The sequence below is a fragment of the Hippocampus bargibanti genome, linkage group LG02, assembly GCF_051943395.1.
Source record: "Hippocampus bargibanti isolate YZ-2025 linkage group LG02, ASM5194339v1, whole genome shotgun sequence".
Taxonomy (NCBI): domain Eukaryota; kingdom Metazoa; phylum Chordata; class Actinopteri; order Syngnathiformes; family Syngnathidae; genus Hippocampus; species Hippocampus bargibanti.
In genome coordinates, this window is record NC_142735.1 from 1,158,437 (window position 1) to 1,178,525 (window position 20,089).

A 20,089-nucleotide genomic window follows, 5' to 3' on the forward strand; every position below is an offset into this window, starting at 1 on the left:
TGACCACTTGAGGGCACAAAAAGACTGCGGTGGTGTTTTGTAAATATTAATGAATTGTATTTATTTATTTCTGATTTGGCTAATGACGTCTGGGTTATTTTGTCTATTAACTGTAATATTTTGAGATTTTACTCTATGTATGACTGAAAAAAAGCCATATTTATTTACTTACTGCTGAGTCATTCTGGAGTCTTGAAGTTTGACTGGAAACAGCTGCTGCAGTCATCGTCATGGAAGTGATGATCAAGTAGGTTTGCAATTCCTTTGTTTTTACTTGATCTATGCAATCCTGTGACAAGCCCGTTGTGTGGCATAAAAATGCATTCGCATAATTTTTAATTTACAACAGATTAATTTCTTACAGACAGTGTTTTTAGGTGCTCAATTACCTGACATGTTTCGGCGTATACTTCCGCCTTTGTCAGAGTGTCACGGATCGTAATATTCTTATTACATTACCTTTGTTAGATTTATTCAATAAAGAACGTAAAACACTTGCACAGTTTAAGTAGCTCGGTAAATGAAAAGCACGCATCGCTACCAATGATTATCTTATTTATTCGGGAATTGAAAATATGACTTGGAGCGCCATTTCCGAATTTTTTCAGGTTTTTTTTTTTTTTTTCTTGTTTGGGGCTGACAATGGCTACTGGCAATGTTTTTTTTCCTTTCCACAAAAGGACAAGTTAGCTAATAGACAGCAAATAGCTAGCTAGGTAGCCAGCTAGGTCGCCATCTAGGTAGCCAGCAAGATACAGTAGCTAGCTAGATAGCCAAGCATTGTTCGTATGTTTTTTTTTTCAACAAATTAACAATGACTTAACAATTAGTTATTATAAACCTAATGAAGGGTTGATTTCAGTGGACCGCAAGATACAAATGTTATGTAACAGTATAAAACACACACACACACACACACACACACACACACACACACACACACACACACACACACACACACACACACACACACACACACACACACACACACACACACACACCTGTTTCCAAGGGTTTGTGAGGTCCGGATAACTCCAGATACGGAGTGAGGACCACTGTTGCTGTTAAATTTAGAGAAGAACCGGTGTTACATTTGAACACTAAATGTCACCATTTTCCACTTCAACTTCTTTAAAAAGAAATAAATAAGAAGTGGATGTGAAACTGAAATAACAGCAGGAGTGGGGTTTCTGAATGGGTACATTCAAAGTCCTCACCCTTGTCGTGAATTTGTATAAAATATCATTTTACTTTTTGTGGTATGAACTTTTTCCTCTCATTAACCACGCACACACACACACACAGTGAGTAAAAAGTGTGTGTATCCAAGTGAAATGAAAATACACAGCAAAAAAAATCTTTTTGGGTGAATTTGTGAGGACCTTTCTGAAACTTTAACAGATGCATATACAGACACTCTAGAAGCCTTTAGAATGAAAAACCTGTGAGGCCCGGCCAAAAGGTCCTCACTTGTCAAAAATGTCCTCACTACGTATGTTATAAAATATTAGTGGTCCTCACAAGAATAGTCATACAAAAACAGACACACACACACACAACTCAGCATTGTGGTTGATAGCCAATGTTAATTTTACATGTTTTCCACGAGGGAAGCGATCTCTAATTAATTCTGCATATTGACAATATTTCTCAAAGCACTGGAACAAACATCAAATGCAAGGCGCAAGGCATGCCCCCCCCCCCCCCCCTGTCGATGATATAAGTCAAACACTCTATATGTGAATCTCTGGAACATAAAGGAATATGTAGGCTAAGCCATAAAATCGGTCCTGTGGGTGTACAGCTATCCTGACTCTGGCTACAGGCATTCTCTTCGCAGGAAAATGAAAACACTTATACAAGCCACAATCCGTCTGTTTTTTTCCCCCAATGCTTTATTTGCTTTTGAATCCTCAGCTGGATTGTTCAGAAAGACGTCAAGAAGTTGATGGATTGATTTGTTTATCTCAACAAACAGTCTCTTTTTTTCCTGAAAGTTTGTTTAGATAATAATTATAATAATACATTTCATTTATAAGCGCCTCTCAAAACTCTCAAGGTCACTTTACAGTCACAGGATAATTTTTTCTGCGGGTGAGCAGCGGCAGCCACACGCGCCAGCGTTCACTCAACCCGGAAGTACCTCAAGTAGATAGAAAGCTTGCTAGCTAGCTAATATATAGCTAATAGATAGCGAACAGCAAACTAATATATAGCTAATAGATAGCGAATAGCTAGCTAATAGATCACTAATAATAATAATAATAATAATAATAATTGGATTTGCCTTTATTAGTCACGCAGTGGAGAAATTTACATTTCACAGCAGCAAAGTGATGAAAGGAATGAAAGTATAATAATAATAATAATAATAATAATAATAATAATACATTTCATTTATAAGCGCCTTTCAAAACTCTTAAGGTCACTTTACAGTCACAGGATAAGTTTTTCTGCGGGTGAGCAGCGGCAGACACGCGTCAGCGTTCACTCAACCCAGATGTACCTCAAATAGATAGAAAGCTAGCTAGCTAGATAGTATATAGCTAATAGATAGCAAACAGCTAGCTAATATATAGCTAATAGATAGTAAATGGCTTCCTAATAGATCGCTAATAAAAATAATAATAATAATAATACATTTCAATGATAAGCACCTTTCAAAACTCTGTTTTTTTTATGTGGGTGAGCAGTGGCAGCCACACGCGCCAGCGTTCACTCAACCCGGAAGTACCTCAAGGAGATAGAAAGCTAGCCAGCTAGCTAATAGATAGCGAACAGCTAGCTAATAGATAGCTAATAGATAGCAAATAGCTAATAATAATAATAATAATAATAATAATAGATGGGGATTATAGACCCACGAGGTGTTGTCCTTACTGTTTATACCGAAACAAGGGTTTCTATTTGACATGGTGTGTGTCCTTTTTGCGAGTGGCAGTTTAGCTCATGGGTCGAAGGTGTGTTGTTGATAAAACACAACCATCAAAGCGCATGCAGAGACTGGGCGAAAATAAAATAAAAATAATTTAAAAAAAACACAGACAGCGAGCGATTCTTAATTGAAATCCTTTTTTTAAGGACGCTCTCGAACATTCTCCTTGTCACCTCATTGCACTTGAGTCACATGATCTGGTTTCTCATGTTCCGTTAAAAGGAATCCCCGCTGTGGCATCTGATCTGAAGCGCTGTCACAGGTCAACATAATTAACTTCCTGTGGAGGTAGAAGAAGCAGCGGTGGCGGTTACAGTAAATGCAGATGATTCAAATGTCACTCGATTTGCAGTAAAAACCACCACAATAAAATCACCTCAAAAAAAAAAAAAAATGTGTGAAATATCATTCAAAAGGTTTCTTCAGCCGTCATCTGTACTTCTTTGAAGGTGTCTGACGTTTCGCTTCTTATCCAAGAGGCTTCGTCAGCGAACTAACATTTTTGCTGGTAGTTTCGGCCCTATATATATCTCCCTACTGTCCAGACGTGGCGGTACCAGACTCTGCTATGATAGGTCCCTCCTCTCAGGTTGAGGGGAGCAGAGGACTACTTCCTGAGGCTACACTGGTTACTTCTATTGTCCTGACTGATTACTTCTATTGTCCTGCCTGACTATGGGGTCTACGACTGGCCTGATTGCCCCATTTGCACTGGTATCACCTCACCTCAGGGAGTAGTCTTCTCCTCCCTAATGCTACACTGATTACTTCTATTGTCTTGACTGATTACTTCTATTGTCCTGCCTGACTATGGGGTCTACGACTGGCCTGATTGCCCCATTTGCACTGGTATCACCTCACCTCAGGGAGTAGTCTTCTCCTCCCTGAGGCTACACTGATTACTTTTATTGTAGTCTTCTCCTCCCTGAGGCTACACTGATTACTTTTATTGATTTGACTGATTACTCCTATTGTCCTGCCTTACTATGGGGTCTGGTCCTGGTGACATGGCAAAGTGAGGTACATGCAGTATGTTAACTCATTCACTGCCAGACAATGTGCAGTGCCAGGGTTTTTGTCATTATCACTCGAATTTCAGGACCCAGAGAATATTGAGTTTTAGGACTACAGAAATATTCAATGCAGCGTAAGTGACCTTAGAGTATCTTCTTTCAACAGAAAACATAGTTAATTCCTAAATTATATGGATCTGGAGTTATATGAACTTGAAATGAGGGCAGCTGTCCAAAATACAAGTTTTGTTAGTTGGGAATTGCGCTCAATGTCATATTTTTAATTCCCTACAAAATAGGGTAATCAGGCCAGTCAGGACAATAGGAACAATCAGTGGAGCCGCAGGGAATAGTCCTCTGCTCCCCCCCAACCTGAGAGAAGGGACCTATAATAGCAGAGTCCGGCACCGCCATGTCTGGACAGTAGGGATATATACATAGGGCCGAAACTACCAGTAAGACTTTAGTTCGCTGAAGAAGTTTCTTGGATAAGAAGAGAAACGTCCGACACCTTCAAAGAAGCACAGATGACGGCTGAAAAAAAACCTTTTCATCGTAAGTGTTGTTGAAGCGCTATATGAAGCATTGTTTGTATTGCATTGTATTTTGGACAGCCGCCCTCATTTCAAGCTCAGATAACGCCAGACCCATATCATTTAGGAATTAATGCTTTTTTTTCTGACGAAAGAAGAGAAGTCTAAGGTTTTTTTTTTTTTTTTAACTTGTGGTTTTGTTTGATACTTTGGACTTTTCTGTTCTGATGACTTTGATGTTTTAGATTTTGTTCCTGCTGACTTTAATTTACTACAATTTGTCAAATACACCCTGCTTCCCTGTGAGAACCTCACACTATAAAGAATAAACAATTGCAGATTCTGAGAAGGCGACAAGTCAAATCATCCAGAAAAGTCTTTCTGGATAAAAAAAGGAATTAACTCGTTTTTTTCGAATGAAAGAAGAAAGTCTAAAGTTTATAACTCAAAAACTCAATATTCTGTGGGTCCTGGAATTTTGAGTGACAATGACAAAAACCCTGGCACTGGAGTCTGTGTAAGCTCTCAGTCGTACAGGAGTGGTCCATCGATGAAAAGTTTTCTTCAGCCGTCATCTATACTTCTTTGAAGGTGTCGGATGTTTCGCTCCTCATCTGAAAAGCTTCGTCAGCGAACTAAAATTGTGCTGGTCGCTCTGGCAGTGAACACATATTTCCACATTGTCTGGCAGTGAATTAATTAAGATAAACAATGTTTATTTTATTTTTGGGGGTCATACACTGCCTTGTGATTACAGTGATACCCTGGCTTACAAACTTAATTGGTTCCCAGACAGAGTGTGTAAGGTGAAAAGTGTGTATCCCAAAAATTAATTTCCCATAGGAAACCATTAAAATGAGAATAATCTGTTCCCAGGTCCCCATAAAACAGAATTTTCTACTTTCTAATTTTCTAAGCGTTAACACTACACAAAAAATATACCTTATTTTATGTATAATAAATGCTCCATTGTATTATAATTAAAGAAATAAAATGTACTGAATCATAAAGTCGGTTTTTTTTTACCTTTGTGGTGGTTGTTGATGGCTTGATGGAATGGAGTGTCCGGTTTCATCAGCGTTCAACACTTAATGAGGAACGTACCTTCTTCTTTCACCATCTTGAGGAATGATCCCTTGTAGGTGCTTCCTCTGCGATAATTTTACCTAGTTCTTCATCAATTGTGTTCTGTTTAGCTGGGTTGATAGCTTTTTGCATCAAGTGTACAGATGGCTTGTGTGGGTTGTTTGTTGAGCCTGATTGATGGGATATTTTAACCTTCCAGTCTACACTCTGCTTTATCAAAGTTGAAACAAGTCCAACTTTCACTGTTTTCTATCCATTTTCTCACCATTTCACTTTTGTTGTTTTTTTTCACTTTTGTTTTTTTGTTTCAAGCTCTGTCGTCTCCCTTTCGTGTGTGTGTGTTTTCTCACTCTCTCTCTGTCATCTGCCTGTCTCTTTAATGTTTAACCTCCCCCCCTTCACTGGCTTGTGCGGGTTATTTGTGGAGCCTAATTGATGGGAAATTTAACCTTGCAGTCTACACTCTGCCTTTGAACTATCAAAATTGAAACAAGTCCAAATTTCACTGTTTTCTATCCATTTTATGACTCTCTCTCTGTCGTCTGCGTGTCTCTTTAATGTTTAAACCACTTCCCCTCACTGCAGCGTTCTTGACCAATCACATGGCTTTAACAGAAGACTGGGGGCGGGGAATAGAGGACAAAAAATGTCGGCAGCCATTTTGTTTTTTGGAGAACGGCTTAGCTCTCTCTCTGTCGGTAACCGCCCCCCCCTCAGTACTGCGTTCTTGACCAATCACATGGCTTTAACCGAAGAGGCCATTTTGTTTTTTGGACAACGGCCTCACTCTCTCTCTGTCTGTAACCCCCACCCCGCTGCCTTCTTGACCAATCACGTGGCTTTATCCGAAGACTGGGGGCGGGGAATAGTGGACCAAAACAGTCGGCTGCCATTTCCTTGTTAGGAGAACTCATTGTGGCAGCTCCGTGTGTATCCCAAAAATAGTTTGTATGCCGAGGTAAAATTTTCATTAAATGTAACATTCGTAAACCGAAAAAAGTTCGTAAACCGAGTTATCACTGTATTTTGTGTCTCAAACTCCCAAATGGCTAAATAAACTACGGCATGCGTCATGATTTTACTCAGTTCAACATCGACATGGAAACAATAGACAAACATTCACAGAGACAAATTCCCCAGTCGTTACTTTGCACCACAAACGCAAAATGCCAACATGTTGAAATTGCCTTCCGGCATCTCATACAGCGGTCGGCGGGTGTCTGCCGTTGCGTCCGTTGACCGTTAGCCGCCTCATAGAGCGAGTCCTGAAGGAGCCCTCAGGGTGGAAAGAATCCGGCTTATCCTCGCAGCGGAAGACCATTAAGAATCCATTCCGGTAGTTTTTATTCATCCAGCCGTAGAGGAGAGGGTTGGCAAAGGTAGAACACATGGCCACGATATGAAACACGGTGTAGATCAGTTTATACTCCTTGAACACGAGAACCAGGTCCAGATCGCTCGCCAGTTGAAAAATGTGAAAGGGCAACCAGCAGATAGCAAACACCACCACCACCAGCGCCAACATCTTGGTGGTTTTTTTGCGTCGCGTGATGGCATCGTTGCGTGTAGATGGACTGATGTGATTCTTCAGTTTGACCCAGATGCAAATATAAGCGTAACTGATAATCGCTAAAGGGACAATATACTGCAGGAGAAGCATGGAGAGACTGTAGATGACGCCGTCCCTGCTGGTCCCATGTGGCCATTTCTCAGAGCAGACGGCAAAATGCAGATTAATAGACGGGATCTCTTCGTAACGGTACTCTCTGAAGATCGCCAAAGGTGCCGCCAAGACCGCCGCGAGAGTCCAAGTGAAAGCCATGATGAGGAAACTGGAACGCCAGGTGAGGCGTTGACCCAGGTAGAAGACGATGCAGCGGTAGCGCTCCAGGGCGATGACAGTCAGGGTTAGGATTGACACGTGGACGCTAAGAGCTTGGGCAAAGGGTACCATGTGGCATAGCACGGCGCCAAACTTCCATTCGTCCAGCAACGTGTAGACTAGCGTGAAGGGTAGGCACAAAGTGTCCACTAGCAAGTCTGCTAGCGCCAAATTAGCTATGAAGAAGTTGGTAACCGTTCGCATATTCCTGTAGCGGATGATCATGTAGATGACAAGCGCGTTTCCGAGAAGTCCGAGCAGGATGATGAGGGAATACGCCGTGATGAGGGTGATCTGCACTCCGAGGTGCTTGGTAACGTCTGAGTGGAAACCATGAGGGTTTAAATCCATGCTTTCGTTGGGTAGAATCCACAAGCCGATTTCATCACGTTCCCATTCTCCTGTTCGGTTTGAGGTGTCTGAAGGTCGCATTTCTCCTCCGGGTTGACCTCAGAGGGGGATTTGGTCCCTCCTTGCTTCTGTCAAAGACAGAAAAAAAGCAAAGGAAGTCACTGGAATACGTCTGTTTAAGCTCTCAGTCGTACAGGAGTGGTCCATCGAGGAAAAAGTTTCTTCAGCTGTCATCTATACTTCTTTGAATGTCGGGACAGATTCCATGCTCATCCGAAAAGCTTCGTCAACGGACTAAAATTGTGCTGGTAGCTCTGGCCCTATATATATATATATATCCCTAACTATTATTAATATTACGGTCTGATAGATAGCAGCACAATTTTAGTCCGCTGACGAAGCTTTTCGGATGAGGAGCGAAACGTCCAACACCTTCAAAGAAGTACAGCTGACTGCTGAAAAAACCTTTTCATTGATGGACAGCTCCTGACCCTTCTTTGAAGGCGTCGGACGTTTCGCTCCTCATCCGAAAAGCTTCGTCAGCGGACTAAAATTGTGCTGGTAGCTCTGGCCCTATATACGTCCCTGATATTAATAGTAATCAGGGATGGGCCGATATATATCCCCCTAATATTAATAATAATTAGGGATATATGTAGGGCTAGAGCTGCCAGCACCATTTTAGTTCTCTGACGAAGTTTTTCGGATGAGGAGCGAAACGTCCGACACCTTCCCAGAAGTACAGATGACCAATTACCGTCATTCTATTGCTGCATTGAAACATACATCATGACACAATTCTTCACATTGAGCACGCAATTCAAACCGTCAGCATCAGGAACAAAGAAGGACAATATTTTAGTCTTTAATCCTCGGCGGCCTTTCTCATTCAAATGGAAAAGCGAACCTCAGCCCTATTTAGTTCAATGTGGGTCACCTCAGCATTTCTCATGCTATTTGTTTCCGAGTTGCTTGTTTGTCTCATGATGCAAAATACTGCCGGATGAAGCAATCGGGAGCATTTGAACGCAGACACATTCAAGTGAATAAGGTGGAACCCCATCTTTTACATTGCGACTTAATTCCAAGTATTTATATCTATATTTCTATTTATTATTTTTATCTTTACTGTATGGATAGATAGATGGATAGATACACTGTATGTCGATAGATGATAGATAGATATGTCGATTAATAATAGATAGATAGATAGATAGATAGATAGATAGATAGATAGATAGATAGATAGATAGATAGATAGATAGATACTGTAGGTAGATAGATAGATAGATAGATAGATAGATAGATAGATAGATAGATAGATAGATACTGTAGCTAGATAGATACTGTAGGTAGGTAGGTAGGTAGATAGATAGATAGATAGATAGAAAGATACTGTAGTAGATAGATAGATAGATACTGTAGCTAGATAGATAGATACTGTAGATAGATAGATAGATATATAGATGGATATATAGATAGATAGATAGATACTGTAGCTAGATAGATAGATAGATACTGTAGGTAAGTAGATAGATAGATACTGTAGCTAGATAGATAGATAGATAGATAGATAGATAGATAGATAGATAGATAGATAGATAGATAGATAGATAGATAGATAGATAGATAGATAGATAGATAGATAGATAAATAGCTTGCTAGATAAGTACATCAATAGCTACAGATAGATAGATACTGTAGCTAGATAGATAGATAGATAGATAGATAGATAGATAGATAGATAGATAGATAGATAGATAGATAGATAGATAGATAGATAGATAGATAGATAGATAGATAGATAGATATAGATAGATAGATAGATAGATAGATAGATAGTACTTTCCCCAGTAAACCCTACTCTTCACGCCTCATGCATTCAATTCCACCTGCCTCCACTCCGAATGAAAACTGCTAATCATTGGGACAGGACCAGGTAGAAATTAGCTATTTATGTATCCACAGAATTAATGATGACAGTCGTTTGATTGCCCCATTCGACCACCATCATTTCCCCCCCTCCCCTCACTAAAGAAACCTTTTGGGGATTAAAACACCATTTACTGTTCTCAAAATGTACAATCTGATCGGTTTCGTTTCATGAAGCAACTTTGGTATCTGGTTTATTGAAGAGAACGCAACAGCGTGTAGTTTTGTTGACATTTTAATAAGGTTGCATATGTAAACTATATCGCGATTTCCATTTGGGATAACACATGCGCGCTTGTCTCAAATTCTGAAGCTATATTGCTTAAATTAAAACTAACAATGCATTGGGTTCGCTGTCGTAAATACCGTAGCTGGTAAATTAAACCTAGAATAAGTCGAGCAGTCCGCGTGTGTCCTTTATTGTGTTGATATCAAATGGGGCAAACTGCAGGCAACGTGACTTTATAGTAAACAGTGACAACGCGTTAAAACATGCCCCTCGGATCAGCCTCGATGTCCAAACAATCTCCCAAGATGTCCAACCCACCTGCTGCACCGAAATCACCGAATAAAACAATCAATGTAATAGCAATTTTAATTAAAAAAAAAAGACTCCATGTTAGATATACCTGTATTTTAGTTCACGCGTAATTTCTTTCCATCCACGTGAATAGTAGATTTTCAAAAACGACCCACTCACGCGGCGTACGACAGGTGCAAAAACACACACTCCCCCCCCCCCCCCCCCCAAAAAAAAAAAAAAAAACAAAGCAAAAACATGATTGACTCGTTCTTATTTCGACTTGTTTTGTGAGACCTTCCACAAATATTACGGCCACGCGTGTAATCTCGAACAGTTCCTTCGGCAGGCTTCGAAACGAATAGATTTATACCACTTGTCGTCTTTAAAAAGTTTAAAATCATACGAGTACCTTTGGCTTTATATCGCCTCTCCAAAAACAGCGTGTTTTCTTAATCCGACGTTGGAAAGAAAGGAGCGAACATAGATGCCAAGCTCCTCCCAAATCTGTGAGCGCCTGGTGCGCATCTTGGTGGCTCAATGCCGCGTCGCCGAGGCGGGACGTCAAGTACACTGTCAGGCTGGTCTGAACTAAGCCGGGGGGGAGGAGGGAGAGAGGGAGAGAGGGGGGGGGGGAGCTAGGGGCAGAGAGAGAGAGAGAGAGAGAGAGAGAGAGAGACGGAAAAGAGACGGGAGAGAGACAGAGAGAGAGGGAGAGAGGAGAAAGAGAGGGGGGGAGAGAGAGAAAGAGAGAGAGAAACAGAGAGAATGACAGACAGACAAAGAGACAGAAACAGAGAGTCTGTTTCTGTCTCTTTGTCTGTCTGTCTGTCATTCTCTCAGAGAGAGCGAGAGAGAAAGACAGCAAACGAGAGAGAGTGGGGTTCTTGATCGTCCAGTAAGTGAGATGGAATAAGAAGCAAGTCCCAATCGTGCAGCACAGTTAAGCACGATGCAGATCCTCCTCATCAAAGGGGCGAATACACAAGGCGACCATTTGGGGTGTGGTGTGGACCTTAATCAGAAAAATCACAAAATGGATGCAAATACAACCTGAGTGGGCTTCATTATCACACACTTACTTGCCTGGATGGGCAGATTAAAATGCTGGACACTGCGTATCACACGAATGACATTATCAATACGCACAAAATATGTGCACTGACATTTTCATCATAAATATTTCACAAGAAAGTATGATAAAACAACAACATTTTGACAGTGTAAAGGGCTCTCAGGTCGTTTCAACTTTATTGATCGAGCAAAGGCAGAATGTAGACTGCAAGGTTAAAATATCTCATCAATCAGGCTCCACAAATAACCCGCGCAAGCAATTTGAAGAGATCATACAAGCAAGGGAACCAGCTATTAATGAAGTTTCTAGTGTGTCTGCCTGCATCTCTTGCTGTTGCAATATCACAAATTCTAAGAAGAAGCTCCTTGAAACACAAAAAACTATCCATTGCATCAAGCCATCAACAACCATCACAAAAGTAAATAAAATGACTTTATTATCCAGTACAGTTTATTTCTTTAAATACAATACCATAGCACATTTATTATACATAAAAGAAAGTATATTGTGTGTAGTTTTAAGGGCGTATTTAGTTGAAAATTATGTTTTATGGGGGAAATGGGAACAGATTATTCTCATTTTAATGGTTTCCTATGGGAAATTAATGTTTGGAATACACACTTTTCGCCTTACACTTTCTGGGAACCAATTAAATTCATAAGCGAAGGTATCACGAGCGAACAGATAGCCACTAGCCAGCGAACAGATAGCCATTAGCTAGCAAACAGATAGCTATTAGCCAGCGAATAAATAGCTACTAGCCAGCAAATATATAGCAAATAGATAGCTAATAGCTAGCTAGAAAATAGCGAGCCATTAGCCAGCAAACAGATAGCCACTAGTCAGCGAATAGATAGCCATTAGCTAGCAAATAGATAGCTATAAGCCAACGAATATATAGCTAAAAGCTAGCTACCAAATAGCAAGCCATTGGCCTGCAAACAGATAGCCACTAGCCAGCGAATAGATAGCCATTAGCTAGCAAATAGACAGTTATTAGCCAGTGAATAGATACCTAATAGCGAACTAGCAAATAGCTAGCCATTAGCCAGCAAACAGATAGCCACTAGCCAGCAAATAGATAGCCATTAGCTAGCAAATAGACAGTTATTAGTCAGTGAATAGATACCTAATAGCGAACTAGCAAATAGCTAGCCATTGGCCTGCAAACAGATAGCCACTAGCCAGCGAATAGATAGCCATTAACTAGCGAATAAATAGCCATTAGCCAGCGAATAGCTAGCCAAAAGAAAAGGATATCCAGTGCTTTCGTCAACACAAAAATGGAAATGGGTCAAAATGACCCCTTAACATAATATGAGGCGCTACTATCATTTCTTTCAAATGAGCAACATGAGTGATGACTCATGATTTTTCCATCCACAAATGACACACATTTGTAGTCCAAATAACCGCTTCTTGTGATTTATGCTTCTCTCCCCCCTTACAAAAAAAGTGTTAAAAATGTTCAAACGATCAAGTAATGACATGGGGTGTACATCATCAAACGCAAACTAGGTCCATAAATGATGAAGCAAGTCCTCCCAAAAAAACATCTCATGCGTGATTGATACTCGTCATTAAGCATGAGAACGTTTCATCAAATATGAGGCAAGTTCTTATGATCATATATACGAGAAACGTCCATTATGTGACAAGTACGTTATGAATAAAAGCAGGGCCACATCGTCAAGTACTGACAGGAGGTTAACAAGTTAAAGAATAAAGTCCATCAAGTAGGGAGACTCTACATCTATTTAAAACCTACTTGATGAAATAAAGTTGATTGAATTAAACACAGCCACAGTATAGTGAGCTAGCGAGCGGCTGAGCTTGCGAGCGACTGAGCTAGCACGCGAGTGAGTGACTGAGCAAGCTAGCTAGCGAGCGACTGAGCTAGCGAGCACGTAAACTGGCACGCGACTGAGCTAGCGAGCTCGTGAGCTAGTGAGCCAGTGAGCGACTGAGCTAGCTCGCGAGCTGGTGAGCGACTGAGCTAACGAGCGACTGAGCTAGCGAGCTCGCGATCGACTGAGCTAGCGAGCGACTGAGCTTGTTCGCTCGTAAGCTGGCACACGACTGAGCTACCGAGCTAGCAAGGGCCTGAGCTAGTGAGCTAGCGAGCTAGTGAGCGACTGAGCTAGCTAGCTAGCGAACTGGTGAGCCACTGAGCTAACGAGCTAGCGATCGACTGAGCTGGCGAGCAACTTAGCTAGCTCGCTAGCGAGCCACTGAGCTAGTTCGCTCGTAAGCTGGCACACGACTGAGCTAGCGAGCGAGCAAGGGCCTGAGCTAGTGAGCTAGTGAGCGAGTGAGCGACTGAGATAGCTAGCTAGCGAGCTGGTGAGCCACTGAGCTAACAAGCAACTGAGCTAGCTCGCTAGCGAGCGACTGACCTAGTTCGCTCGTAAGCTGGCACATGACTGAGCTACCGAGCTAACAAGGGCCTGAGCTAGTGAGCTAGAGAGCTAGTGAGCGACGGAGCTAGCTAGCTAGCTAGCGAGCTGGTGAGCCACTGAGCTAACGAGCTAGCGATCGACTGAGCTGGCGAGCAACTTAGCTAGCTCGCTAGCGCGCCACTGAGCTAGTTCGCTCGTAAGCTGGCACACGACTGAGCTAGCGAGCTAGCAAGGGCCTGAGCTAGTGAGCGAATGAGCGACTGAGATAGCTAGCTAGCGAGCTGGTGAGCCACTGAGCTAACAAGCGACTGAGCTAGCGAGCTAGCGATCGACTGAGCTAGCGAGTAACTGAGCTAGCTCGCTAGCGAGCGACTGAGCTAGTTCGCTCGTAAGATGGCAAATTTCTGAGCTACCGAGCTAGCAAGGGCCTGGGCTAGTGAGCTAGCGAGCGAGTGAGTGACTGAGATAGCTAGCTAGCGAGCTGGTGAGCCACTGAGCTAACGAGCGACTGAGCTAGCGAGCAACTGAGCTAGCTCGCTAGCGAGCAACTGAGTTAATTCGCTCGTAAGCTGGCACATGACTGAGCTACCGAGCTAGCAAGGGCCTGAGCTAATGAGCTAGCAAGCTAGTGAGCGACTGAGCTAGCTTGCTTAAATAGTTGTACTGTCAGTACTTGATTGTGTGGACCTGCTTCATTCATGACCTGCGACCTAGCAAGATGGTGTGCTAACGAATAGTGATGTGTCATTTGCGAACGAGTCGGTTCTTACAGCCGGATCTCTGAAGTGAACGAAGAGAGCCGGTTCCTAACAAGAAGCCGGAAATGGGAGCCAACTTTTTTTTTTTTTTTTTTTTTTTTTTTGATCTAGTGTATTTTTTACATGAGTAATTCGTTTTTCACATAATTTTACATGATTTTTGATAGTTAGTTAATTCAAGCAACAAAAAAAAAACAATCAAACAAACTGAGGAGCCATTTGGGAGCCATAAGAGCCGGATCTTTTTAGTGAGTCATGCCAAAAGAACCGGCTCTCTGAAAATTCCCATCACTACCCTATAACCCGAGCCTCTACTGGAGTGCCTTATATATGTATATGGTTTGCCTTATATTTACTTATATCACTGTCATTTATATCACTATTATACATATTATAATGTATAAAGTCTTTATATATTTATACAGTGAGACCTCAACTTACAAACTTTTTGTCTTACAAACGTCAAATTTATGAAAATTAAACCTTATAATAAGCACTATTTTCATAATACACACCCACCACGGCTGGCGGAGTGATCTTCGGCGGAAGCACACGACCGAACAGAACCACAGGTTAAGTTACCAACAGTCCTTATGGAAGGTGACTCTCCTTCCATAAGCCATCAACGACCATCAAAAAGGTAAATAAAACTTTATTTTACAGCACAGTTTATTTCTTTAATTACAGTCGTCATGTAATGCGCCTCTCTTTCCAAACAGCAATTCCCTTTGACCTTCGACCTCCAACGCCATTCCATCAAGCCATAAATGACCATCACAAATGTAAATAAAGTGACTTTATGATACAATGCAGTGTATTTCTTTCGTTATAATACAATAGCACATTTATTATACATCGAATAAGGTATGTTGTGCGAGGTTTTAAGGCTTATTTAGTTGAAAAGTATATTTTATGGAAACCCGAAACGGATTATTCCCATTTTAATGGCTTCCTATGGGATTTTTTTTTTTTGAGATACACACTTTTCACCTTACACACTCTGTCTGGGAAGTTCGTAAGTTGAGGTCTCACTGTATATTATATTTGGAAAACTTTTGTCATTCATTAAAGGTGCACCTTATACTCCGGTGCGCCTTATATTATATGGGGTTGCGCCTTATATGCTGGAATATACGGTAATTATGTGGTTTCATGTCACAGATACTTCGGGGAAAATGGACTGTTTCCCAAACACAGGGGAACACGAAATACAGCCTGTGGCCCAACCTGCCGCACAATGGAAGCAGATGACGTAAGAACGCGTGTGAGTGACAGGTAAGATGAGCTTGCATGTTTTCATAGCATTAGCAGACACACCCCTGCAGCGTTAACTCAAAAGGCGGCTCTATTTTTCATGATCTCGGAGCCTTAATTGATTTATTTATTCATTGAAATTTGGCAGGCTTGTAAACAAACGACACTCACATAGTGATTTTTACTGCTGTTTTTATGCTTGTAACATCAAGATTAGGGCAGGGACATATAGTCAAGTAGGAGACCGGTCCTGAACTATATATAGCACATAGGTGGTCAAACTGCGGTGCGTGGGCCATATCTGGTCCACCGAAGGTTGGTAGACAATTGGATTGTATTGGATTGGATTAGCCTTTATTAGTCTCGCAGTGGAGAAATTCACATTTCACAGCAGCAAAGTCATGAAAGTACAGGGAAAGGAAAGGAAGAAGTAGAAAAACAAAATACAGGAACTGCTTTGAAGGCAGCCACTCTCGCGGCGCCATCTTGAAGTCAAAAACAACAATAAAAATAAATAAATAAATAATGTGACACAATACATAATAATAATAATAATAATAATAATAATAATAATGTAATCATCATCATAATCACCATCATAATAATCATAATAATAATAATAATAATAATAATAATACATTTAATTTATAAGCGCCTCTCAAAACTCTCAAGGACACTTTAGAGTCACAGGATATTTTTTTCTGCGGGTGAGCAGCGGTAGCCACACGTGCCAGCGTTCACTCAACCGGGAAGTAACATAAAAATAACAATAATAATAATAATAATAGTAATAATAATAATAATAATAATAATAATAATAATAATAGACACAGACAGTCATTCAATCTTAAACACTTTTTCTGCACCCTCTTTGTTGTATGAAGCAGTTCTAGATGAAAGAAGAGAGGATCACAGTGTCCTTTTCACCAGTGGATCAGGGACGTCACAGTGAAATGTGCACGTCTGCTACAAGCTAAATGTTGAAAGCAAACACGAAGCTGTAGCATCCATTGAGGAAAAGAGATTGTCTCACATCTCCTGTCCCATGTAAATCCGCTTCAATTCCAAGCCGCGACAGTCAATCATCCATATCAATCATAATTTTATTTTTTTTGTATCTATTATTTTCGCAACACATTGACCAAGACCTTTTTTTTAGTGTTTAAGAACAAAACGGCCAATGGAAAAACGTATGCATTCAACTTTCTACTACTACAGTATATTACATTAACGATCGATTTAAAACTACAGTTCTGCCAACCCAAAGCAATTCTCTCTCAATGCGTTGCTATTTTCTAACATTGGTGACATGCAAGTGACTCTTGATTGCAAGTGAGTTTAATCGAATTGCGAAAGCTTTTAATTTAATTCCTTGACATTAGTTGCATGACATCAGCTGAGCAATGCTTTCATGTGTGCTGATCGAGGCGAGGTTAGAGACAGTGAGCGAGTGGAAACAAAAGCCACCAATTTACAATACAATACAACACATAGTGATTTATATATTAGAAAATATCATTTTCGTGTTTATTATGTTTGTTAAAGTCATTATAAGTGCCTTGCATGCTGGGTCAGAGAGGATAGTCATTTCATCTGTGCTGTATGTCATGCATATTAGCATATTTGACAGTAAAGCTGGCTTTGACTTTGAGATCGTGTATTTGGCTCATTTTTTAGCAATAGTGCTAATGTGGTTGTACAGTGAGACCTCAACTTACAAACACCTTAACTTACAAACTTTTCGTCTTACAAACGTCAAATTTACGAAAATTAAACCTTATATTAAGCACTATTTTCATAATATATAATATATATTAATATATAATAATACACACCCACCACGGCTGGCGGAGTGATCTTCGGCGGAAGCACACGACCTAACAGCACCAACAGTCCTTATGGAAGGTGACTCTCCTTCCATAAGCCATCAACGACCATCAAAAAGCTAAATAAAACTTTATTTTACAGCACACTTTATTTCTTGAATTACAGTCCTCATGCAATTCCCTTTGACCTTCGACCTCCAACGCCATTCCACCAAGCCATTAATGACCATCACAAATGTAAATAAAGTGACTTTATGATACAATGCAGTGTATTTCTTTCATTGCAATACAATAGCACATTTATTATACATAGATTAAGGTATGTTGTGTGTAGTTTTAAGGTTTATTTAGTTGAAAAGTATATTTTATGGAAACCCGGGAACGGATTATTCCCATTTTAATGGTTTCCTATGGGATTTTTTTTTTGAGATACACACTTTTCACCTTACACTCTGTCTGGGAACCAATTAAGTTCGTAAGTTGAGGTCTCACTGTACTTTGTATATTTTTTATATACCTATACCTTGTACTGCAGCTTAATGCGATACATTATATTGTACTTTGTTGCTTGTGTTGTCAAATACGGATGTTGTTACCGTAGTAGGATATTATACATATACAAATATACATACAGAACATATATTGTACCATAGTTGTTTCACTGCTCTCATTAACTCATTCACTACCAGATGATGTGCAAAAATGTGTCCATTTATTATTACGTATTATTAATGGTTTTGTTATGCTGTACTGATATTTAATATGCACTGTCAACATCAGCAGTTTTTTTCATTTGTACTATATATCTTTTGCTGACCCAACACGACTGTCAAATTTCATCAATGTGGCCCTCGGGCCACAACATTTGCCCACCTCATCAAGTATCAGCCAGGTCCAAACCATATACACTGATACCTTGGTTTACGAACTTAAATGGTTCCCATACAGAGTGTGTAAGGCGAAAAGTGTGTATCCCAAAAATTAATTTCCCATAGGAAACCATTAAAATGAGAATAATCCGTTCCCAGGTCCCCATAAAACCAATGTTTCTACTTTATAATTTTGTAAGCCTTAAAACTACACAAAATACACGTTATTTTATGTATAATAAATGTGATATGGTATTATAATTAAAGAAATCAACTGTGCTGTAGAATAAAGTTGTTTTATTTACCTTTGTGATGGTCGTAAATAGCTTGATGGAATGGAGTGGCCGGTTTTATCACCATTAAACACTTGATGAGGAACGTAACGTTCTTCTTTCACCATCTTGAGGAATGATCCATTGTAGGTGCTTTCTCTGCGATCATTTTATCTAGTTCCTCATCAATTGCTTTCATCACTTTGCTGCTGTGAAATGTAAATTTCTCCACTGTGAGACTAATAAAGGCAAATCCAATCCAATCCAATCCAATTGTGTTCTGTTTAGTTGGGTTGATAGCTTTTTGCATCAAGTGTACAGATGGCTTGTGCGGGTTGTTTGTGGAGACTGATTCATGGGATATTTTAACCTTGCAGTCTACACTCTTCCTTTGAACTATCAAAGTTGAAACTTTCTCACTGTCGTCTTCCTGTCTCTTTAATGTTTAAACCACCTCCCCTCACTGCTGCATTCTTGACCAATCACGTGGCTTTAACCGAAGACTGGGGGCGGGGAATAGAGGATAAAAACAAGCCGGCTGCCATTTTCTTGTTAGGAGAACGGGCCCGTTCGCAAACGACACATCACTCATTGTGCCAAATGTAAATAAACTTAACGTTCGTAAACCCAAAAGTTTGTAAGACAAGGGATTCGTAAACCGAGCTATCACTGTATTAAAACACAAAATGGAACTGTATAGTGCCACTTAGCAGTTTTTTTGACGACGATACTAGTGCAGCGTGTTCTACCGGAAACAAATTCCTTGTGTGTTCTACATACTTGGCAATAAAGATGATTCTGATTCTGAAAAACAAAACTACTTATTGACACCTTCAATTGCTGGCACGAGGTCAACAACAAATACAATGAGACCGATCCATCAGTCGCAAGACAGTTCCATACGGGACAGTAATAGGCTCGTCCTGCTAATCAATTTGGAGGCAGGCTCTCAAAATCCATTTTCCACACCGTTAAATACTGTCATGAAGATGTACTGTGGAAGACCTTACTCGAGATCAAGTGGAACGGCACTCTTTGCTAGCCCCTCCCTTTTCGCTGAATCTTTCTTTGCATGCCTGCATAATTATCATCTGGTTCAATGTTTGGAGTGTAAATGCAAAATATAAATCAACATTGGGGTGACTTTACCCTGAAAGGACTCTTATGACTGTATTCAATTAAAAATCTAAATTAAATATTACATTACAACTCAGCGTTTACTATGAGGTGGGTACGGCGTATTGGCTCTAAAGTATGAGAGGGCAATCGTATGAAGGACGATTTTTCATATCAGAATCAGAATCAGAATCAGAATCATCTTTATTGCCAAGTATGTAGAACACACAAGGAATTTGTTTCCGGTAGAACAGTAAAGTCTCGTTAT

At 40.4% G+C, this 20,089-nt stretch overlaps 2 protein-coding genes across 3 annotated transcripts in view; one reads left to right on the forward strand and one right to left on the reverse strand.

Moving 5' to 3' along the window:
- The first annotated feature begins 50 nt into the window (after window positions 1-50).
- The window catches only part of flt4 (fms related receptor tyrosine kinase 4), a 131,461-nt gene continuing 111,422 nt past the window's right edge, over window positions 51-20,089 (forward strand). Inside the window, exons 1-2 of the mRNA XM_089019788.1 lie at window positions 51-247; window positions 15,646-15,759. The gene's annotated coding sequence lies outside the window, so the exon portion shown is untranslated. The remainder of the gene's footprint in view (window positions 248-15,645; window positions 15,760-20,089) is intronic.
- npy7r (neuropeptide Y receptor Y7) lies at window positions 4,936-10,826 on the reverse strand. 2 transcript variants are annotated; one of them, XM_089016475.1, is made up of 2 exons: window positions 10,665-10,826; window positions 4,936-7,925 (listed from the first exon to the last, which is right to left on the reverse strand). In XM_089016475.1, exon 2 carries the CDS (start codon window positions 7,879-7,881, stop codon window positions 6,766-6,768), a length of 1,116 nt encoding a protein of 371 aa, XP_088872601.1. In that variant the 5' UTR covers window positions 7,882-7,925; window positions 10,665-10,826; the 3' UTR covers window positions 4,936-6,765. The 2 variants fall into 2 exon arrangements, with proteins under 2 accessions (XP_088872601.1, XP_088872592.1); XM_089016466.1 differs by having other exon boundaries at window positions 4,936-7,928.

What these genes read in the sequence shown, in the direction of transcription:
- npy7r (XM_089016475.1), bottom strand. Translation starts at nt 7,881, where the DNA reads ATGCGACCTTCAGACACCTCAAACCGAACAGGAGAATGGGAACGTGAT.